The following is a 24,351-nucleotide window of genomic DNA, read 5'->3' on the forward strand; positions in this document are numbered from 1 at the left end:
AGTTTATAGAGGTCTAGAGGAGGAAATGTATAATATGATCTCAGCTTCTTTGAAGTTTACAATATTGTTTATTTTTGTACTGATTTCATCTCTGGAAATAGCTATGACCAGGTATTAACTATTTTATAATATACCTTCCACTTTGGACAGGGCAAAAAAGTCAATATTTTTTGCTATGTGCTTTTGCTTTCTCCTGTGTTTCCTATGTTTTGCAGTTTCAATTTTAGAGACAAATAAGTTCAAGTTGGCTAGAGAAAGTTGACTCTCAGAGGCATTGTATGTCGGAATGTTGGCATACTAGTAGTATTTGAACATGTAGCATTATAATTTTTTTTTCAAATGAAACTTCTAAACTCATTAAGAATGGGGTTTTCAGGCAGTTTAAATCTTTATCGTTTGGTGAGAAAACATTTCATTGCTTGTATAATACATGGAACACAGTTTGAGAGCCTGCTACAAGTGGGGTCAGTGAAGGATGACCCTGTAATTTTTCATTCAGACAGATAGTTTCGAGAGTGAAATAATTCCAGGACAGCAGACATAAACTGGGAGTGTCTCAGGCAAACTAGACTCATGGCACTGAAATGATGGATGCTGGAGTAGAAATATGGATCTCTGGTACATAGGAGTAGAGAAGTACTAATGTGAGTCGCCTTCCCTCTTCTACTCAGCTACTGGAATGCGCCTAAGAAGCCCTGGCCCTGCAGGGAGTCTCCACAGCCATTTAGACTTAGCAGAGTAGTCACATCACTGGGTGTATTCAGCTCCTCAGCAAGTGTTCATTGAGCAATTGCTATGTGCCAAGTGTTAGCTGAAGTGCTGAGAGTGATAAATTACTTGATTCTTGAGATTCTTAAGCTTTTTCCCATTCATTCAGCAGAACTTGGCAATGAATCATTCCGTACCTGTTCCATTAACAGTTGAGGGAAGTAAAAATGATTGTTTAAATGGTAAAAGGGAGGGCAGCCCTAAATTTGAATTTGAAATATGATGTCTTTTACTAGGCCTTCATCTCTACCCCCTCCTCCCTGAACTTGAACTACAATTAGGACCTCTGTATAATCCCTTTGCAATCTTTACAGTTAGAGATAACTTAGGTGTCGAACACAACTGACACAACTGTATGTGTTGGTGTCAGGTGTACTAGTAGTGAGTTTTGTGTGGAAATAGTGTTGCAAATGGTAACTGCAGGAAATGTAAGTGATGCGGCAGGGTCCTGTGTATCTGTCTCTGTTTCTTCTAAAATTTGGAAAGAGGAACGTGGGAGTATGTTTTTGTCGATAAAAGAAAAATGAAGAGACATAGAAAAAACAGTGAAAAAGGAAAAATAATAAAAAAGAAGAGTAATACATCGAAATGAGAATTTTCCAGACCACATTAGTGTGCATACATGAGTTGCACAGAGCTGCTTAAGATTAGAACACTGCCTTTCATGTCACCTTGACCTTCCTGCCGCAGGCTGTGCATGCACAGAGCATTCCCTTTAGTGACTATGCTTGCTAGGAGATTCTTAATGAGGTCAGGAGCAGTCCAGGATCAGCAAATGGAATCTTTGAACTCTTGAATTTAGCTCTTTTCCAAATAGTTGGATTTAATTGAGGATCTGTTTTAATGTTCCACATACAAAGTACCAAATAACTTCAAATAACTAACTTAATATAATAGATTTTAGACTGGCTTTAACTTTAAAATCGGTTTTCACATACCCTGATATCTTATTTTTCTTAGGACTTGTAAAAGGAAGAAGAACTTTTAAATTTTCATATATTTTAGCTGTTATAGAATAATATGATTACTTGTAGGGGTTTCCTTTAGAAGATAATAAATAGTTATGTATGATTTCTTTTTCTTTTTAACTGTTTTTCAAGTAGAATAAATAAAGATATAAGTGAGAACATTGAGTGTACCTGAATAACAGAAAGTTCAAGTGCGTCTTAGTTGCCTCATTGCTGAATTCAAACTTCAGGACTTAGGAATTAATCGCTTATGAGCACAAAAGGAGCTTGAACTCATATTGAACTTTTGGCAGGTTTAGACATGACTATTTTAGAGATTCATGAACATTTAAACAATGATTTTGTTTTAATTTGAAGTAAAAAGCTAACTTAGACAAAGATATTAACACATGAGCCTTTAATATGAAGTTGAAGAGTAAACTATTTTCCTACCTCACTTTTTAAGCATGCAATTTTAGAAACTATTCATTACCTGCACTATTGATTAAATGTTTGAGAATATTATTTTTCCTGGTTTAATATGACAGAAAACCCCACAAAAACTCAAGTTAACTTTGTGAATAAAAAAATGCAGGACTTAAAGAGAGATCTACTTCAGAGCCAGCAGTCCCGCCAGAAGAGGCTGAGCCACACGCTGAGCCCGAGGAGCAGGCTCCTGTGGAGGCAGGTAAGCTTGTCCTCATCCTCGAGTCTCGCCCAGGTGTGCCTGAACCTGACAGGTATCCCCATTTGCAGAATCCTGCTTTACCTGGAATTTGTTTCACATTGTTTACAGAATAAATATCTACTTTTTTTCTCTTCTGAAATTATATAGTATTTTTCTAGTAGAAATTGGCACAGGATAATTTTAATTTTTAAGATCAGCTCTAAGGCAGACAGTTGTTCTTTGTCCAAAACCACACATTTAGGAACATCATGAACTGAATGTTGTTTCTTGATTCCAATTCCAGCACTACTGTACTATATTACCTTGAAAGTGAAAATATACACAATTCTACACTCGTGTTATCATTTGTCACGTGATTTAATAGATCTAGTGGTTTCTCAATCTTTTTTATATGAGGGTCTCTTGTCTATCTTAAAAGACTTCCCAAACCTCCCTGTGGCCATCTATGGAGCCTGTTTTGTGTCTACATGGGTTCATAAATTAAGCATCTCTGTAGTTAACCCAAAGTCTATGACTATAGGTAAGAAAATCGTGAAATATTTTAATAAGTTAGTAAATTGAATAGTCTCTAAATCTCTGGTTTTCTTATGCCACCTATTGGAAGTTTAAGGAATGATACTACGTATTTACTGAAAAGTACTGGATCCAAATGGTACTTTGGCTGATTTTATCACTGTGTGCTGAGGAATAACATTTAATTTTTCTTCCTTTAAGACCAATATGTTGCTCTGAGTTTTGTTATTTGTTGAATTTTTAATCCTAGGACAATGTATTCTTTCTCATTCCTGTAGAATTGCTATGATCATACCATAGCTCCAGAACAGAGAGTAACTTTTAAAACATTTTATTGAGATTTAGCACCTCAAATTTTACTTTGTACTAAAATAAAACCGCTCTTGACCCCTACATTTCTTTTTATCTGCCACCTAATCCCTCTCCTCTCTGTAATAGCCACAATTTTGAAAGAAGAATCCACAATTACTTTTTTACCTTATTTTCCATTCACTTTTTTAACCCACTACACTCCAGCTTCTGCATCTTCCAGTCCCCTCCAGAGGAGAGAATATTTGAATATTTATTTCATTGCAAAATTATGGAAAGCTGAAATGACATGGAGCCCTCACTAAGTTGAAAGCCGGTGCTAATAGCAGATGATTCTGGAGAAGTGTGTGAGGGCTCAGTTGTGGAGGTATTATATTCTGCTCCTAGGAACTGAGGCTTTCACCAGTTTGGGCAAAGATAGCCATTAAAGAGTGAGCAGAGTGCACCACTCTCCACTTCTGGTAACTCAAATTATATTCTCTTTGGATGGTGATTTCAGCAGTTATGAACCTGGAAATCCAGTTAGGAAGCTATCTTAGGCTTTGTGAGAGCGGATGGCAATCGGCAGACTCTATAATTGCACAAGACTACATATATAAATGGCTTGTGAAATAATAAACAATTATTAAAAATAGGCATTTTTATGCTTTGGAAATGATTTTGTAGTGTGATTAGCATAGCAGATATTACATTTAAACTTTATTTCCCTCTATGAAAGCTTTGTTCTTCCCACTTTATTTTATCATTATTGCAAATTTTATTAACTAGAAACTAGAGTCATTTTGCTTTTAATAAGGCTCTTTTGTTAAATAAAAATCTGAGCCTGACTTAGTTTTCTTTCTTTAAAAATCTTATTGAAAGTCTTTTAACACTTAAGTCTGTTGATAGAATAAAACAAATTTCACATATCTACCATATTTGCCAGCACAGAACAAAAAATGGTAAGCTGACAGAGAAATAATGCATAGTTGCTTAGTCAAATGTGTTCATTTTAATGTGTATGCACCAATATCGTGTTTGAGTGTTAGGGGTCCATATTAATGTTTGAACTTTTCTACTTAGCTATGTTTTGCAATTATTTTAGAACCTCAGAATATCGAAGATGAAGCAAAAGAACAAATTCAGTCCCTTCTCCATGAAATGGTACATGCAGAACATGGTATGAATTAAAATCTGCTCTTTGTTTTGAGTTACTAAAATAACACTTAGTTATGTAAAATGACTTGGACATTTGTTTTAAAATGTACAGGCTAATTGGGTGTTTGCGTTTTTTAAAAAGTTTTTGAATTCAAAGTTAGAGAACAGGTGTTGTTTTTGAAATAGCACCAAACTTGCTTTATTCCACTTCACTGTGGAGGAACTCATTGCATACATCTAAGAAAGAACTGGTGGGAATAAATGAGAATGAACAGATTGAAAACAGTGATCCATCAGGAACAGAAGGGGAGGGCGGAGAGGAGGAAAGTGGGACACAGGCCCACGGTCAGGCTTATCCAGGTGTTGTCCTCCACCTCGATTTCGCTTTATGGTTGGCTGGTCACCACAACAAAAACGAAGACACATTTAATTGCATAGGTTGCACTAAGCAGACAGGAAAAAGAAACTTGAGAATATAAAACATTTTCCCAGTACTTAAATTTTAAAATTTCTCATGGCGAGCTCTGTGTAGAGGATTCTAAGTAATAATCCAGAAACTAATGTTTTAAGGTTTTATAAGGCTGCTTCTTGAAGCATCCCTTGATAAAAACAGAGATCGTGATCCCAAAACGTAACTCAAGAAGGGATTGTGGAGTGGGCAGGATGCTCTGGAATCCTGATTCTCCTGATGATTTCGTGATCCAAGGGTGGCCTAAAAGAAAATAAAATCATGTTTCTTAAAAACAAACAATGCCCTATGGTATAAACTGTTTGTTGCCAGTAGATGCTGAGGGTGTAGGAGCCTGTACCCTTTTATTTCTAGCTTCTTTGCCGCCTGGAAAGCTACTCACTGGCCTGTATGAGCAAGTGCAGGCTTCCCCTTCCTCAAGCCTTCCCTCCCCACCGCACCAGAGCTTTAACTTAACAGAAGGAAAATCCAGTCTAAATAAATAAGTGATTTAAATATAATGGGATAAGTGCTGTTATGGTAATAAAACACGGGATGCTCTTTAGGTCTTACTCAGAAGCGGGGTCAGAAGCGGCTGGTGTAGACCTTTGCCAGGCCAGTGCTATTTTAAGCAGAGGGCATATGCCAGAGACAGGAAAGGACCTGAAAGTAGTTCAGAATGGATGGCACATGGAATGTGTAGGTGGCGAGTCATGAGAAAAAGAGTATTTTTTACTTGATTCTAAGAGTAACTGAAGCCATTGGGGAAGGTATTTAGGAGTGTTATGCCTTCTGTCTGTAGCATGAAAAATGCATGGGAGGGATTCAAGAGTGCAGCTGGGAGACGAGATGTAGGTTGTACAGGTAATGATGATTTGGGATGGTAGCAAACTTGCCTCAGCCAAAGGAGGGGTGGAGAGAAATAGACCCCTAAGATGTTTAGGCGGTGGGAGGTGGGCAGGCAGCCAAAAGAGGGAAGCAGTCAAGTCTAGCACCGTGTCCTGGCCACAGCCTCCTTCTTGGACTTGTTCTTTTCTTTAATCACATTTAGAAAATCACATTTATGGCTCATGGCTATAAATATTCTTTGTATGTTGATAGCTTTTAAATATATAGCTGCAGCCCTGATTGCTCATCTAAACTCTGGGTTTACCTAACTGCATACTTGGCATCTCAATTTGGATGTCTTATGGATGTCTCAGACTTAAAGCATGCCTGCCACAGAACTCATGATTATTCCCACACCTCACAGCTCCTCCTCACCCCAATCCTCCCCAAATTTCTTATGCTAGTCTTTTATATTTTAGTTAATGGTCCTCCTACCTTCTTAGTTGCTTAATTTGAAAACTCGAGAGTTTTCTTTGATTTTTCTTCTCTCCTCAGATATAATCCATCAGCAAATCCTGTCAGCATTGCCCCAGCACTGACTTTGGCTCTCTAGGGCCTCGGTGTGACTGTGGCTTCTTGCCATGACCATTGCAGTAGCACAGTAGCATCCCGCTGGGTCTCCCTGTTTCCATACTTGCTCCTCTGTAACCTGTGCTTAATGTGGCCCAGCCAGTTGTGCCTTGTCTGATCCCAGCCTCTTTTTCCCCTTCAGTGACTTTTCTCTAGCCCAGCTGGCCTCTCTTTTCCTTGTAATTGCCAAGCCTATCACTGTTTTGGCACCTCTGCACCTGGTATATCTTTCGCTGAGATGTGTGTCCCACCCCTGCCCAATCATATCTCTCAGACTGAACATAACCTCCCTGCCTCCATCATGGTGCATTCACAACTGGATTCAGGTCCTGCATCTGCCATTAATTAGCCGTGTGGCTTTAGCACAGTTTTTCAAGTTCTTCATCTTTCAAAGTAGGATACCAGTACCTGCCTCACAGGGAGAATATAACAGCTGCAGAGGGCTTGACCGTGCCTAGAGTCTCGTGAACCCTTAGGAAATTTTTCATGGTAGGCTGTCACTGAGCAGTGGAGACTCAAAGATAGTGTTCAATGTTTGACTGGTTTCCTTACAGAAAACAGGAATACTTCCATTGAACAGCTGCATATGAAAGCTAAATCCTGCTAGTGTAAAAATCATCAAATTTCAGTGGATAGAATGAAAGCAGAATAAGGAAAGAGGAGTGTGATAAAAAGAAAAAGAGAAAGAAAATGGGCAACAGAAATTCAAATTGGTGGTTTGCTGAATAGCAGAAAATCTGAAATGAGGAAAAACAATATTGCAAGCTATGAGAAGACAGAAAACAAATAGCATCAACATAAATAGGCCTGCCTGATTCACTAACACCCAAGAGCATCACCTCGCCACACTAAAGGGAGAGTAACTAAGGAAGGCTTCTTGCAGTCTGGGCTGGGGTTGCGGGTAGGGTGATTCAGTAGCTGTACAAATGACAATGTCATTATTACTCTAATAATGATGATAGTCACACCTAAATACTTAGGGCCAGGCATTTTTCTAAGTGTTTTAATCTTCACAATAATGTTACAAATAGGTATTATTCCCATTTTATGGGAGGGAAATCTGTGGCACAGGGTAGTTAAGTAATTTGCCCACAGTCACGCAGCTGGTATGGAAGAGCCTGAATCTACAGCCATGCATTCCAGACACCATACTCCTCCTAATCCCTGAACTGCACTGCAAAGCCAAGTCCTGCCCATTCACGTTCTTTAGAGTATTTTACACAGGAGATACTCTGCTGGAAGCCAGATCAAGTTACGTTGGGATGAAATACCCGGTCTTAACCATGTTGCAGTGGAATAATGTAACATGTCCAACCTCTACACAAAAGAAGCAGAGCAGTTCAGTATATCATAGAAGTTAATCACAGAAGAGAAAGTGGGCATCTTTGCATTACTTAAAGCCTAATAGGAACTTTTGAATATATAGTATGATTCGGGTAAACCTGTGACCTAGCATATAATTCATTTTTATTTATTTTTTATTTTATTTTATTTATTTTTTTGAGACAGTCTCACTGTGTCACCCAGGCTGGAGTACAGTGGCACCATCTTGGCTAACTGCAACTTCTGCCTCCCAGGTTCAATCAGTTCTCCTGCCTCAGCCTCCCAAGTAGCTGGGACTACAGGCACGGGCCACCACGCCTGACTAATTGTTGTACTTTTAGTAGAGATGGAGTTTTACCATGTTGGCCAGACAGGTCTTGAAGTCCTGACCTCAAGCGATCTGCCTGCCTCAGCCTCCCAAAGTGCTGGGATTGCAGGCGTGAGCCGCCATGCCTGGCCCTAGCATATAATTTAGATAGGTGGCTAGTTACTCTTTGCTATAGAATATTTGAATAGTCATTTAAAGTTGTTACCTGGAATTCTGTGTAAATTCCCAGGAAAAGGCCATAGAGTAGCCTTTTCTCTGACCTGAGGATAATTGAAGAGGCAAATATATTAGTAGTAATTAGGAATTATTTTATTCATTCATCATATATTTAATGAGTGCTTCCTGTAGCTAGACATGGCCCTAGGTGGCTGGGAATATATAATGAATAAAATATATAAGCTTCCTGTCCTGATATACAACATCCTAATGAGAGGAAACCTGTCCCCCACCACATATACTTAGGCAGATTAGCACTTGGCCAGAGGAAGAAAATAGCTGTAGAGTGGACAATGGTGTCTTCAGTGGCCAAAAGGAGGGGCAGGGGAAGCCCCAGCAGCAGGAGCAGGTGTGTGGCGGCCCTTCACAAGGGGCTTTCGTGTCTCAGTTGGCTGTTGCCAGTGGGTCCTCACTATAGACCAGTGTCACTTTGTTCATTGTCATAGTTGAAGGAGAAGACTTGCAACAAGAAGATGGACCCACAGGAGAACCACAACAAGAGGATGACGAGTTTCTTACGGTGACTGTTGTAGGTGATAGATTTGAGACCCTGGAAGTCGAAGTATCTCATGAAGGTAGAACATTTTTTTTTCAAGTTTCAGGATAAAATATAATCAATGACTTATAATTACTGAAGTTTTTCTTAAACCCCTTTAAAATGGATATTTAACTTTTGCTTAGATTTTTAAAAGTTGACGCTTAAAGCTTCAATTAAAGCGAATTTTTTCTTAAAATAGATATCTTGATTTTGGTTCAAAGCACTTTTCAGGAAAACTCAGAATATACAAATTTCTTATAAATAGTAAGTCAAATACTTCAGGAAACTAGTGTTACTGTATTCTTCTGCTTAGGGTGCTATTTGTTAAATGAAATTCAAACAACTGATGAAATATTGGACGTGATAATCTATCAGAGGCTCATGTTCTTACATGAACTCTGTAATTACAGTGAGCAAAACACAATTCTTAGCTTCTGTACCAGGCATTGGCAAACTTTTTTTTGTAGATAGCCAAAGAGTAAATATTTCAGGTTCCCCAGATCATACAGACTCTGTTCAGCTACTCAACTCTGCCATCACAGCATAAAAGCAGCCTTCGATGGTTCCTAAATGGGTCAGTGTGGCTGTGTTTTTATATAACTTATTTATAAAATCCTACCCAACATGGCTGGTAAATGCAGCGGCTTGAGCACAGCTCACTCCAGCCTTGACCTCCCAGGCTCAAGCAATCCTCCCACCTCAGCCTCTCCTGTAGCTGGAACCACGGACATATGCTTCCATGCCCTGCCAATTTTTAAATTTTTTATAGTGGCAAGGTGGTTATGTCGCCCAGGCTGTCTCAAACTCCTGGCCTCAAGCAGTTCTCCTGCCTCAGCTTCCCAAAGTGTTGGGATTTCAGGCATAAGCCGTTGTGTGTCCAGTTAGCAAACACTTTTTAAAAGCATAAAAATAATGAAAAGTAGTTTATCTACTTTGCACAATACTAAATATTTTGGAAAATAACTTTAGAAGCAGGTAGCTCCTACTTTATGAGTACATGTATTTCCAAAAACTTATATCCATGCCTATTGTTTAGAGCAGGAAATGCACTTTCCCATAAAAATATGGGATGGTTTTGTTTTCAAAAGAATTGTATATAGTGCATAATTTTCTGTTTAAAAATACAAGCACACAATCCTTTTGAACATCTATATGATTGTTTTTTGCTGCAGTACACATTGAAAATAGGCACTTACAGACTAGCTTCAGAACTTTATCCCTTTAGTAATCATTTATGTCATGATTTCTTTGGAACAGTGTTTCCAATTTCTGAGTAGGAATACTGATAAAATGATTTCCACATTTCCTGTTGCTTCTTCTCTCCAGTCTTTGGCCAAAATGGCTCAGTAAGATTGACAGTTGCTCAGAATTTTGTATCTACATGTTGCTTATGCAACAAATTTCAGTTAAGATGCTCAAATAAACAGAAGCATGAGGAATTTGATATTCTTAAAGTTAGGAGTCACAGATTGGGAGTAGGAAGAAACACTTCTAAGAAGTTCACAAATTGCAGAAACCTTACTTTCTGCTCTAATCTTTAATTAGGACATAGATGCAGTTTGAACTTAAAAGTTGGTTGTTAAAAGTCTTCAGAAAATAAAAATATTTATTCTTTATATATGTATTAAATAAAATTAACAAGGTCATAAGTGTGGTGACGGTCATACAATGGCAGCTCTTTTGCTATCTGAGGTGTATGGGTTAAGTGTTCAACACATTTACCCTTCAGCTCCCTAAGGGTGTAAAGCCTCTGCCACTGTTTTTCTCTGTTCCCATCCATAGTTGCTGTACTTTCGCTCTAGAAAATGGTAGGACAGGTCCAGGAAATAGCACATTCTACTGGGATGTGAAGTGGGTTAGAAATGAACAGCTTTCCTGGTTTGGCCTGTGTCACTGTCACTCTAAGTTGTCCTCTCTCTTTAGTCCAAGGGTGGTGGTTGTCAGCCTTGTGGGGTTGAGTGGATTGAGAAGAATGTGTGAGACATCCCACAGTGTAGTTCTAGTGAAATATAAAAGTGTTAAACAGCCTTTTAATTGATAATCCCATTTTTTAATTTTTTAAATAAAATTAATGATAAGCATAGATTCAAAGTACTTATACAGGATATATACATACCATTTTGTAAAAGCAGTAAATATCAATCTAATACATATATTTTTTCAGAAACCGAGCATAGTTACCATGTGGAAGAGACAGGTGAGATTTTAATTTAATACTGTTATTTCTTAATTAGGGTGAGTCTTCCTTTAAAAGGGCATCATAAAGTACATAATATCTATTATTAATGATATATTTAAATATACATAGCATATGCAATTAATAATTTTATCATATGTTTTATAATTTATGATATTTCTTTTTGAATATGCTTTTTTGTGTTTTGACGCCTATTTCCTGAGGATAAATTCTCAGTAGGATTACTAGTTCAAAAGATATAATGGAATTGCATGTTTTGTAGCTTTCAATTACAAAGTCAACGAAAGGTCTAAATCATGTTTCGTCACATGCCAGCGCGCTTAAAGGGCATGGCCACGGGAGGTGGACGCATCATCTGTTAGCACTTTACTGTTTTGCGGTTCGAGTATAAACCAATTGATAACAGTCCCCTCTTATTCATCTTTGCATTTGGCATTTAACACACTTAATACCTATTTGTTCCAGGAATGAGCATGTTTGAATATCATTATGACTTGATTTTGCATTTCTATCATAACTAAAAAGTGTGTCTTTCTGGTTTCGAATATTACATGTATTCCTTATTTGAGACATAGTTGTAATTTCCTAATTATTCCCTAATTTAAAGTTTCACAAGACTATAATCAGGATATGGAAGAGATGATGTCTGAGCAGGAAAATCCAGGTTTGTAAATGTTTAAATTATTAATATGTGTTTTCTGATTGAGACAGTGGCCAAGGCTGTTTTATTCCAGGGTTAACAATTGTGATTCAACACAGGGATCCCTGTATGGTATTTATAATCACTTTTGATTGGTCAGATACTTATAGAAATGTCTGAATGTAGTTTAATACTACATGGAGGGATGAGTGAAAAAGGAGACATATGGAGGGATGAGAGAAAAAGGAGATGTATTTTTCAAAACCACTGTTGAGATTTTGGTCATTGTAGGTAGGGTGCAGGAAAGAATATTTGAAAATTGAAGGGGCAGTGTGATGTACTATAAAGTCAAGGCTGGGTGCAAATCCCAGTTCTACTTTTTCCTATCTTTGTGACTTAGACATCAAATTGTGGAACTTTATTCAGCTTAAATTTTATTGAATGATAATGAAAACATCTATCTGGCAAAGTTGTGAAGGTAATTAATTTAAGAATCTCCTAGAATGCTGTCTGGCAGCGTGTTTGGTTTTTTCCTGTTTGGCAAAGGTGTATTTTTGTTTTTTAGATGCCAGTGAACCAGTAGGAGAAGATGAAAGATTGCACCACGATACAGGTATTAGATGAGCATTTTCATTCGATTTAAAATATTACCGTAGATTTTTCAGTCACATGCTGTGTTTACATGGTGATTTTTCTTTTAAAGGCATCAAAGAAGTAATTTCAGCATCTAATTCGTGACATTTTGTTTTATAACAAAGTTAGACTGTTATAAGAATATCAGGCTTTCATATTTCACCTCATCAACTAACCCCTCCATAACAAAACAGGATGTCAAATTTTAGTGCTGTTTTTGTGTATCAAATTCTTCTGTGTCAATTTGAGAAAGTTTAATGAAAATAATTTACCTGCTGTTTAATTGCTTTTGGGCAGAGGCATTTATCATTGACTGTGCAGACATTAATATTTGAAGGAATAGAGTTCTATGTTTATGACTAAGTAGTTTTTTGTTTGTTTTAACTGAACAGGTGTTTAGAATGACTCAGTTAATACTTATTTGGCTTTTATTCTCTCTCTCTCTTTTTTTTTTTTTTTGGCAGATGATGTAACATACCAAGTCTATGAGGAACAAGGTTTGCAAATGCTTTCTTTTATTATCTTTTTTTCTTTTTTTTATTTTTAGTTTTTGAGATGGAGTTTCGCTCTTGTTGCCCAGGCTGCTGTACAGTGGCACAATCTCGGCCCACTACAACCTCCGCCTCCTGGGTTCAAGCGATTCTCCTGCCTCAGCCTCCTGAGTAGCTGGGATTACAGGCATGTGCCACCACGCCCGGCTACTTTTGTATTTTTAGTAGAGATGAGATTTCTCCATGTTGGTCAGACTTGCCTCGAACTCCCAACCTCAGGTAATCTTCCCGCCTCGGCCTCCCAAAGTGCTAGGATTACAGGCATGAGCCACCACGCCCGGCCTGCAAATGCTTTCTAACCTTAAGCCACCTACTTGTTTTAAAATATACATATAGTTTGACTATAAGATGTGGAACATTAAACTATAAATATTGCAACTTAAAACATCCAGATGAATGGTAGTGTTCAAAGAATTCACTTAGGGAGACTGTTTACCCATTCCACTGCCTCTGCCATTGCCTAAATAATTTCTTAAACTCTGTACAAGTTGCCTTAGGAGGCAGTTACAGTCATTCAAGAAAACCAATCTCAGTACTTTATAGTTGTCTCTCTTTTGACTAAAATATGCATGAACAACTACTTCAGCCAGAGTTTAATTGCTCTAGCTGCTTCTACAGATTAATCCCACTCTCAGAGATGACTGATTTGTCTCCTTGGGGAAGGTGAAGAAACACTGGGTTCCAGGCTTAAAGGCAGTGTGGAGAAAACAGTTCTGGCAAATTTGCGCAGCGGCAGCATCTGATTCAGTTTAGGCCTGTACCTCCCTCCTCTTGTGTCCAAGCATTGCATGGACTATTGTGTTGAATTCCGTGAAGTAGATTTTATTTTCTCTGCTTCCCAAAGGAGAAAAATAAGGTTCTGACATTATAAATAAGCTGCCCAAGAATGTATGACTAAGAAATAATGGAATATATCCTCTTTATTCCATTATCCTCAAAGATGATTATGTAGAAAGAGAGAAGTCAATTGGATATAACTTTACGTGTAAAGCAAGAAAGATGAAGAAATACAGCGTAATTGAGTTGGCGGTTATGAAGGACTTTCTATGTTCTAGATGGTTTTAGGGCTTGGAATTCAAATATGAGTAACATAGGGTCCCTGCTTTCAAGGAGTTTACAGTGTCTTGATAGATAGTGAGTCACAGTTGAAGAAAATTAGGAGTGTTTATAAATATGAGTCATATTTATATGATGATTTAAGATTTGAGACCCTACCAAGTTCATCATCTATAGTGGCTGTTTCTAATGGGATATGAATGACACCATGGGAAAAATCCTAGGTTGTGTCTTTAGGTACTGATAATATTTCCGAAAAGTTAAAGAATTTGGACCTGATGTGTTCACAGGAAGATTTGGGGCCGAGGGAAGGTGGGGGAATAATTTGGTCTTGAGATTACACTTAGATTTTCTTTCCAATCTTGAATTTTAAGGAGACAATAGGAATTTATAAATACAAGTTGCATGTAATGACGGGATTTGAGATATTTTCCTCGTTTCTACCAATCATTATAATGTTTTTAAAAATACACTACAAAGGGCCGGGCGCGGTGGCTCACGCCTGTAATCCCAGCACTTTGGGAGGCCGAGGCGGGTGGATCACGAGTTCAGGAGATTGAGACCATCCTGGTTAATACAGTGAAACCCCATCTCTACTAAAAATACAAAAAATTGGCCAAGCGTGGTGGCGGGTGCCTGTTGTCCCAGCCCTATTCGGGAGGCTGAGGAAGGAGAGTGGCATGAACCCAGGAGGCGGAGGTTGCAGTGAGCTGAGAATGCACCACTGTACTCCAGCCTGGGCGACAGAATGAGACTCCATCTCAAAAAAAAAAATTAAATATATATATATGTGTGTGTGTGTGTATATATATATATATACACTATAAAGAACATGTTTGGAATGCAGTTTGTAAATCTAGAGGAATTTAAAGTCAAACTCATAAGAAGTATAAAATTAGATACCATGAAAAATGTTATATATTTTCATAGGGCAGATTATCATAATGAATGTAATTTAAAATGTTAACAAAAGGCAGTAAATATAACCTAAGGGATCGACATGATTTGGTAAGGTACTTTGGATTTCTTTGCTATATAGAACATAAACTGTTTCAAACCAATAGATCTAATTGAACAGAGTATTATTCACTATATGCTAAAACAATACCTTTGTGAAAATTCAGGAATCAGGGTAGGAAAACCAAGTAACTGACATGTAAGTGAAACTATAAGTAGGGTGGAAACAAAACCACATTTCAATGGGAGAATAGAATATATTCGGTATGAAACTCCCAAACCCCATAACATACACTTTGATAGAACTATAGCAGGAACCAGCTTCTACATCAAAGATAACCTAGGAATCATCATGCTTACATTGGACAAACCTGGGATGTGATAGTATGGCCTTACCATGTAATTGACTTATTTATTCATACCCTGTTTAGTGTCTTCTGTCCAAAACATAGGACACTGAAGCAGTTCTGGTGAAGAACACACAAGGTTCCTGTTTTCATGCATCTTATATTTTAGCAGGGGAGTAGAAATTAAGCAATTTCAATGTAGTTTTCATTTCCAGTTGTGATAAGTGCTGGGAAGAACAAGTACAGTGGTAACAAGAATATATAATAAAGAGACCTTACCTAGTTTGTGGATGAGGCAGGGCCTGCCTGAAGTTTGAGCTGAAGGTGAGAACAATTTACAAAGCAAGGGGAAAGGTGACTGGAGAGTCTTATGAGGTCTCTGACTTCAACTTGCAAGAGTAAGGCTGAGGTGGTGAAATGGGCTGGGTTCAGAGGGTGCCTGTGAGCGAGGTCAAGGATTTTCATCTTCACCTTTGAGCACTGCCAAGTCAGATCTGTATTTTGAAAAGATTGATTGGTCTGGCATGTAACAGACTAGAGAGACAAGAGTCAATACAGGGAGAAGAGTTAAGTTAGCTGTAATCATCCAAATTGGGTCTTTCCCTGCGTCACATCTCTCTCTGCCTGATAAGGAACCAAAGGAGATGATTTTCAAGAAGGGGATGTTCAGTGGTGCCCTGTGCTGCTGAGAACCGTGTGAGATGAGTGCTGAAAACCTGCCCTGATCTGGCGCTGCAGTGACTTCAACGGGTGGCCTTAGCTGGAACTGTTTCAGTGGACGGATAGGACAGAGATGATCATTTAAACCAGTGTGGTGGCAATGATGGAGAAGGGGAGTGGGCAAAGTTGAGAAATGCTTAGAAGGTAAAATTGGCAGATCTTGATGCGTGGGTGTAGCTGGGGGGAGACAACAAGGTGCCGAGAGCCACATACACTCTTCCACTTCTGCAGCCTGGTGGCAGGGGGTGCTCTTTTCCTAACGTGGGAGAGACGGGAGACAAGGATGGGGCAGGGGCTCATGAGTCCATTTCTTTACGTGGTGATAGTGAGATTTCTTTGAGGCATCTAAGAGGAAAGACCCAGATGAGCCATTTGGTGGTGGTTGACTCTCAGAAGAGAAGTCTGCTTCGTGATTGTGAGTGTGGGAACCATCAGAGTAGTTACGTGGCCATCAGGACCAAGCTCTGAGATCCCTTAAGGAGAGCAGACTGAGGGAGACATGAGGTGGTTCTGTGGTTGGACTTTGAAGAAAACCAGCCTTTAAGGACTGCTAAGAAAAAGATGAAGTGGAAAAAAAGATTGAGAGGGAGAAACGAAAGACCAAAGGGGAGAGTATGGTTACCCTGAAGTCCAGGGGCAACGGTGTTTGGAGAAGAATGGTGTCGCTAAAATTTATAACGAGGGCTGGCGAGTGTCCGTCAGATCAAATGAGGCACTGGAGTGGGGGTCTCAGCAGGAGCCTTTTCAGGGATGGGGTCAGGGTCTGAAGACAAGTGGGAGTGAGTTGAGGAGGGGAGAGGAAGAGATGAGCCATGAGATGTAAATGACTCTGAAGAAATTAGATTGTTCAATGGAAGAAAGAGAGGGTGAGGGGACGCAAGCTTAAGAAAAAGTGGGGTTGCTTTTTTAAGTCCTTAGAGGCTTGAGCATGTTTAAATGCTGACACTACTCAGGGAGACAGAGTAAGCACACATTCACTGCTCCTTCATCTTTCAAATGCACCAAAAGGACAAAATGATCTATTAAACATTGTTCCCTACTGTACCTCAATACTGAGAATGTCTGAAAGATAGTAGGTGCTCAATAATTTTTCTTTATTAAATGAATAAGAAAGAATAAACTTATAACCATGCTGGGAAAAAGAAGGATGTTTGCTTGTAGTGTGCCAGAAAATTGGAGGTATTTTGGAAGATCAGGTTGACTGAGGAAGCTATGACCCACGGGGCCCTGGAGAGGCCTGTGTGGAGATGAAACTTCCTTACAGCAGAGCAGAGAAGAAACGCTGACCCTTGTGCCAGCAAATGAGGGAGGCAAGGGCAGCACAACCTGATTAGGGTGGGGAACACTTTATTCTCAGGGGCTGGCGGCAGAGGCGTTTGGTCCCAGGTTAGAGGTCTGAGAATTGTTTCCTAAACAAAAGCAGGGAATCTGCCCATGAACACCAGGATCCAGTTGATTCCCAGGGTACAGTTTCGGCTAATTCAAAACCTCCACCACAGATGCGAAGAAAATTTTAAACAGGTAGTAAGTGACTGCCCTGGAATTAGAACCCAAGCCTGTTTTACCCGAGACGAAACTCTTCTCCATCCTACTCTCTAGTCGACTGTTTCCCAGTGACTAAATCTTGCAGGTTCAAAGATGTGTAAGGCATTGTCTCTACCCTTGAAGCATGTTGTCAGTTTTTGTGTTACGATGAAAGTTACGGGATTTTGTTTCTTTTTTTTTTTTTTAGTAGTATATGAACCTCCAGAAAATGAAAGGATAGAAGTCACAGGTAAGTTTTTTCTATAAGCAGATATTTTCTGCAAGTCAGCTTTCCCTGTATTTTGTTAAAACTCTTACTTGTGGAACAAAGAATCAGTGTAGAAAAAATGCAAGACATTTTCAAGTCAGTAAGAAAATAATTGAGTATCAAAGTTAAAGTTAATATTGTAGTGTAAATACTCTCCATCAGAAGACCCAGTTTAAAAAGAGTCAAATTTAGCCATCTCAGTGGACGCGAGTTAATTTAGGAATCTGAGTGAAGGCGAGTGAATGTAAGATGTGTCACTGGTTGGCAACACGTAATGGATTCTGATTTTATTATTTATTTTAGAAGTAACTGTTCCTCCTGAGGATAATCCTGTAGAAGTAACACAGGTAATTGTAGAAGGTAAGTTAAATTTATGGAAGTGGTTTTACCTTCCATATGAGAATTATGTTTGTTTATTCAATTATTTATTGAACATTTCCTGCTTGCTGTCTGTACAGTGCTCAGGAGCTAGGAGTACAAGAGGGAAGAAAAGACAGAGCCCTGTTTTCACTGGGGCTGGCATTCCAGTGGCCAAACAGATAATCAATAAAGGAATTAAGGATTATGAGAAGTACAATGATAGTGATAGAAACAGGCTACTGTAACAGCAAACAACTGAGGGTGTGGAGGGCTACCCTGAGTAGCAGCAGGTTACCACCCCTGAGGGGCGAGCTGGTGAGAAGGGCGTAGCTATGGGCAGAGACGGGTTGAAAGACGGGTCTTTATGTCATGACTCAGCTGGGAAAACAAAACTATATTTTTTTTCCGTGGCAGAGAACTGAAGGGATGGTTTCTGAAAAACAAAAATAATTGCATGTATTAAACAGTGGCGCTTCAATAGAACTCAGATTTAAATTAGTTCTTAGCAGTTTACAGAGTTATTTCACATATATTGTTTCGGTTGCTCCTCGTAGTAGACACTGAGAAACAGGGAGGGCAGAGATCTTTGTACTTATTTTGCAAATGAAGACCCGAAGCTGGAGTGAGGTCAGGTGACTGACTAGCCCTAGGTTTCATAGCTGTAAGTGACCAAGGGGACATTCGACCCAGGACTGGGGTGTGTGGGTGACTCTGCATGGGGATGTGAAGGTGTGAGGGAATAGGAGTGTCTGCTTTAACAACCATAAGTTGCCAGGAGGAGCATGTAACAGGGAGAATTTTGCTCGTAAAATTGCTCTTAAAATTTATTTAGGAGCAGCTAATTGTCACCTTTCAGATTAAATGTTACTGCTTTTGAGCTTGTTTAGGCAGAACGGAAAATGGAATGGTGCAGCTGACTGAAATGGGGGGAGATAGGTATAAGGAAATGGGGGAGGCTAAAATTGCTCTCTGTGTATACTTAGCTGCTGCAAGAGACCCCTGTACAGGCACTGTGGGCCCTTGTGTAAAGGCAGGATCCAGCTCTGTGTAGCAAGGCTGGATTGAGTTGAGATTTTTTCTCACCTTTTGTTACTCAGTTCTCTATGAGGGATGTTAATTTTCTGAAGAATATCACTGAGTCTATGTGTTTATTTGGTAAGAATCAGAAGATAGAAACCCATAATCTCTGGGAAGAACTTTCTCCAACCTACCCTACATATGGTTTATAGAAAAGAACTATGCAATTTGACCCTACCTTTCTTGGTTTAGAAATATTTTTTTTCCTAAGACTTTTCAGTATTTTAATATGTTGATAGAGGATGTAGCAGAGGCTGCTAAGGAAGTTTCCTGTCCTGGGCAGTGGGGCACCCAGCTGTGCACCTGCCGCCCACCCTGCAGCTTCTGTGCTGGACTCCTGCAGTGCCTGAGTGGGCAGTGAGGGGAGCTCATCTCTCACACCAACCAACCTCGTTTTCCCTGTCTCCTCTTCTCTCGGCCAGTTGTATCAATATATACTTGGATTCCCCGACCAGAAACTTGGAACTCATTTTTGAGTCCTCCTCTCCCTCTGTCTCTATAGCTAATCCCAAGACACATTAATAGACTCCCTAAACATTTCTCAAATCCATTTTTTTCTCCTTAGCTCTTGTACAGCCCTTTGTCTGGCTCGGCCCTTTCTCATCTTCCTAGATAATAGCAGTAGTCTGCTAGCTAGACATCTTGACTCTGTTCTTGTCCCCTTCAAATCCATCTTTCACATGCTATTAGGATGATCTGTCCAAAAGTATAGCTGTCATTGTATCAGCCCTGTGTTTAAACCCTTCTGTTATTCTTCATCTGTGTCAGTAAAGTTACTTTCAGTTGCAGATGATAGAAAACCAAACTCAAACTGGCTTGACCAATAAAGAGATAGGTACAGATCAGTCAGGACCTTGCAAGGCCTACCAAGGGTTTTTGGATTATATTCTAGGCACAGTGTGAATTATGAAAATTATTAAGATACAGCATAATCTGATTTTTGTTTTAGATGTGAAAGTGAATTACTTTCACTAGATTGAATGGCGCAAGAATGGAAGCAGAGCGAAACACCCTGTTAGGAAAATATTTTGTACTAATCCAAGGAAGTGATTGTGGTAGCCTAAAATAAGATCATGGCAGTGGGAATGGAGGGGAAAGTGTTGAACTTGAGATATATTTTAGAATTAAAATTAATTGACTTTCCTGATGGTTGTGAAGCAAAGATGAGGAATAAAGGGGGCCTTTTTTTGGTTTAAGTAACTTTTAGATAATGGGGCCAGTTAGAGAGAAGAAAATTATTAATAGAATGTATTGGTTTTGCTGTTACTTTTGCACCAACCTAATACATTCTGTTCTGTTGATAAAGTGTTAATATGTCTCCAGATAATTAAGAACAAAATAAACAGGCAAACCTATTAAAAACCAGTCACAACATAGCTATTCAATGGTCACTGCACTGCCATTATAAGAAAGAAGTATTGCCAGACACTAACAGTGGTTAGTGGGAATGGGTGTGATTTTTGTTGCTGTTTTCAATTACTTTTATGTAAAATATTCCCAAATATTCTGTTTTGAGCATGTGTCATTTTTATAATTAGAAGCAAATTAATGCAAGAAGAAAAATTATTAAAATAGCTCCATAAATATTTTGTGTTTTAGAAAATGCTGTTAAAAAAATCTTTCTTTTGGCCAAAGATTGTTAACAATTCTTTTTTTTTTTTTTTTTTGAGACAGAGTTTAGCTCTTGTTGCCCAGGCTGGAGTGCAATGGCACGATCTCAGCTCACCACAACCTCCACCTCCCAGGTTCAAGTGATTCTCCTGCCTCAGCCTCCCGAGTAGCTGGGATTTCAGGCATGTGCCACCATGCCCAGCTAGTTTTTTATTTTTAGTAGAGACTGGGTTTCTCCATGTTGGTCAGGCTGGTCTCAAACTCCCGACCTCAGGTAATCAGCCCGCCTCAGCCTCCCAAAGTGGTGGGATTATAGGTGTGAGCCACCGTGCTTGGCCCGATTGTTAACAATTCTTAAGGACCAAAGGAAATGTTGATATAATCTTATCTCTAGGTTAAGGTAACATTAAATAGGTTGCTAGGTTTGAAGATATTAATATGTGATGTAATTTCATAGAGCAAATCAGATCACTATGTCTTTAAATCACTGGGTGGGGATATCTACTATCTCTTTAGTTGTAACTGGGTTGAAGCGACCAAGTGTCTTTCCACAGCTCTCTTATCAAATCTGATGCAAAATTGTGGGGGAAGCTTAGGTTTTAGTCCATAGCTCCTTTGCTGGGCAGTGGAGTGTGAGGTTAGTCAGGCAGGTACTATAAAACCTACTATGCTGAACCGTTGAGAAATACACAACATTTTGCTAAGTTGTAGCTGATCGTTCTTTGTTGTGAGGCTATAAAAGCCTAATGTTTTTATTATGATTTCAATTGAATTTTTTAAAAAGTCTGTGAAAAGTATCATCATTACTTAAATCTGGCAATGCATATTTTAAACACTGATCAGCAATATGTAACAGATTATAAATTTATTATCTGTTTTAGAAGTAAGCATTTCTCCTGTGGAAGAACAACAGGAAGTACCACCAGGTATGACATTTTGGGTGTTGTATTTTCCTCTTTTGTTATTCTTATATATCCTGTTAATATTACCAGCAGCTTTATAATGAATCTACGAAGCATAAAAATTTTGAGAGAGATTAACTATACCTTAATTTAAAATTTTTCTATGTTTTTATCAGTTCAACCAAAGTAATGGAAAATACACATCAGATTCAGTGCAGTACATATTCGCTGAGCTAGAATTTGAGGAGCGTTAATGATCATATGATTTTGCCATTATAGACGGTGGTAGTAGTAGAAGCTAGATTTTTTTTGTTTTCCTCTTTGATTGACAGACTATTTGATGGAGGATGTGGAATCAGAATTGCCTTAGGATGAAAGTTGAATAGTGTGTAAATTGTGACATTACTCCTCTTCCTCCCCATTCCCCATCTCTCCTGAGAGCATGTTTAGTGCTTTGTGACAGTCCAGGCTGCCCAGTGCTTGTCAGTGCCCCAGGGTGTTTCCTTTTAGTTCTGCATTGCACACTTTTCCCTGTTTTTTCCTACTTTCCTCCACCTGACCCCTCTTGTCACCAGTTAGTATAAAGAATGGGAACAGCATTTCCACCAAAGCCTATGCTTTCAAATGCATTTTAGAGATGACATAAACTATACCTGCAAAGAGAAGTGAGTTTACAAACCTCCTATTCTCGTAGTGGGAAAGAATGTTCTATCAAAGAGGATTTGGAAAATCCTCCCTCTTTCCCAAGTGTATTTCTTCTCATTTCTGCATTTTATTTTTGTGTCATATTTATTTGTTCAACCTTTACTTATGTTTTCTCCATTTTAACATGAATTTTGTAGCAGTGATATGCATTCCTATTACTGATTTTGGTAGAAATAATTGTGCCTGCCAAAATTTATTAAATACTAAATTTCAATTTTCTTTCTTTAATAATAAAAAAGGATAAAATAATCAAAGAATATATTTAGTTTTATATGGGATGCCTTAGGTTTTGATAATTTTCCTGTCATGTGCATTAATAATAATTATCTGTAGAAACAAATATTTGATTAAGAGAATGGAATTATTAGTATTATAATATAAATGAGAAAAGCAGTCCATGGAGAAATTGACCTTTTACATGATGACTACTAGGCAGTGGACATGGCAAGGGCAGCTTGGACATGGCAAGGGCAGCTGATATTTATGTCCTTCTGCTGGTTTCCTTTTCATTTTTGAATAATGCTTCACAGAGTACCCTGTTCCTATCAAAAAGGCAGGACCAGTTACAGAATTAGCATTTTGATGACTATTCCATGCCTTAACAGAAAATTATTTTATATTCCTAAAAGTAATGTTTCTACAACATTAATATATTTCTAGTTATAGTTCATATTTTAAAATAGTGATCTAATTTTTGTGAAGATATGAAAGATAATATTTTTCAGACCAAAAATTTCTATACTTTTATTTTATCATTTTATAACTGAACCCAATGGTTTTATTTGGAATGTAAATATGAAACACCAAGTGTCTGAGGTGATGGAGTAAGGTGCTTTTTTTAGATTTTTAAGAACCAAAGCACATACAAATGAAGATTTGATTAATGTGCATAGTTCCCGACCTATAATAAGCTCTCAGTAAGTGGTGGCTCTGACTATTGTTTAGTATTTAATTAGCCTGATCTTAGAGGTAGACCAAGATCTACCTCTGTGATGGACGTGAGGGTCATCTGGCTGTGACATCTGTCACCCCATTGATCGCCAGGGTCGATTTGGCTGATCTGACTGGCCAGGCAGGTGTCCCCTTCCTCCCTCTCCACTCCATGTGCGTCCCTCCCAAAGCTGCATGCTCAGTTGAAGAGGACGACCATCCCCGATAGAGGAGGACCTATCTTCAGTGAAGGGTATATGAGTAGCTGTGCTTCCCTGCTAGAACCTCCAAACAAGATCAAGAGAAGCTCCATTCTGAAAGACCTCATGGGGAGTTGTAACCTATAACTTGGTATCATAAACATTTGAATGATCCACTGCATTGTGGTAGTTTGACCCTGCCAGTAGAGGATGTAAGGCTGAGAGTCAGCAATACAGTCATGTGTTACTTAATGACAGGGATACAGACTGAGAATGTGTCGTTAGGTGATTTTGTCCATGTATGAACATCATAGAGTAGCCTACTACATATACATCTAGGCTATATGATACAGCATATTGCTTCTAAACTACAAACCTGTACAGCATGTTACTGTACTGAATACCATAGGCAGTTATAATGCAATGATAAATATTTGTGTATGAAAACATATCTAAACATAGATAAAGTATGGTAAAAATTGGTATAGAAGATTAAATAAAAAGATATACTTGTATACGGCACTTGATGAGTAGAGCTTCCAGGACTGGAATTTGCTCTGAGTGAATCAGCAAGTGAGTGGTGAGTGAATGTGAAAGCCTAGGACATTACTGTACCCTACTGTAGACTTTATAAATGCTGGGCTACACTAAATTTATTAAAATTTTTCTTTAATAATTAACCTTGGTTTACTGTAATTTTTTTAAATTTGTAAACCTAATTTTTAAAAACTTTTTGATGATTTTGTAATAAAAATTAGTTTAAAACACAAACATGTATAGCCATATAAAAATATTTTTATATCTTTATTTTATAAGCATTTTTATTTTCAATTTTTTAAAACCTTTTTAAACTTTTTTGTTAAAAACTAAGACACAAACAGACATATTAGCCTAGGCCTGCAGGATCATCAATATCACTGTCTTTCACCACCACATCTTGTCCCACTGAAAGGTCTTCATGTGTAATAACAGGCATAGAGTTGCCATCTATGATAACAAT

General features: G+C 38.4%; 1 protein-coding gene across 21 annotated transcripts in view; it reads left to right on the top strand.

The window, feature by feature from the left end:
* The window catches only part of ASPH (aspartate beta-hydroxylase), a 222,165-nt gene that overhangs the window by 68,936 nt on the left and 128,878 nt on the right, over positions 1-24,351 (top strand). For 9 of the 21 annotated variants that reach the window (XM_050801980.1, XM_050801983.1, XM_050801984.1 and 6 more), the window contains 10 exons: positions 2,311-2,403; positions 4,310-4,384; positions 8,582-8,710; positions 10,838-10,870; positions 11,478-11,534; positions 12,076-12,123; positions 12,608-12,640; positions 17,507-17,548; positions 17,870-17,926; positions 21,496-21,540. In XM_050801980.1, coding sequence (XP_050657937.1) covers positions 2,311-2,403; positions 4,310-4,384; positions 8,582-8,710; positions 10,838-10,870; positions 11,478-11,534; positions 12,076-12,123; positions 12,608-12,640; positions 17,507-17,548; positions 17,870-17,926; positions 21,496-21,540 — 612 coding nt within the window. The remainder of the gene's footprint in view (positions 1-2,310; positions 2,404-4,309; positions 4,385-8,581; positions 8,711-10,837; positions 10,871-11,477; positions 11,535-12,075; positions 12,124-12,607; positions 12,641-17,506; positions 17,549-17,869; positions 17,927-21,495; positions 21,541-24,351) is intronic. The other 12 variants (XM_050801988.1, XM_050801993.1, XM_050801995.1 and 9 more) reach the window with 5 other exon arrangements.

The sequence above is a fragment of the Macaca thibetana genome, chromosome 8 (genome assembly GCF_024542745.1).
Source record: "Macaca thibetana thibetana isolate TM-01 chromosome 8, ASM2454274v1, whole genome shotgun sequence".
NCBI classification, from domain to species: domain Eukaryota; kingdom Metazoa; phylum Chordata; class Mammalia; order Primates; family Cercopithecidae; genus Macaca; species Macaca thibetana.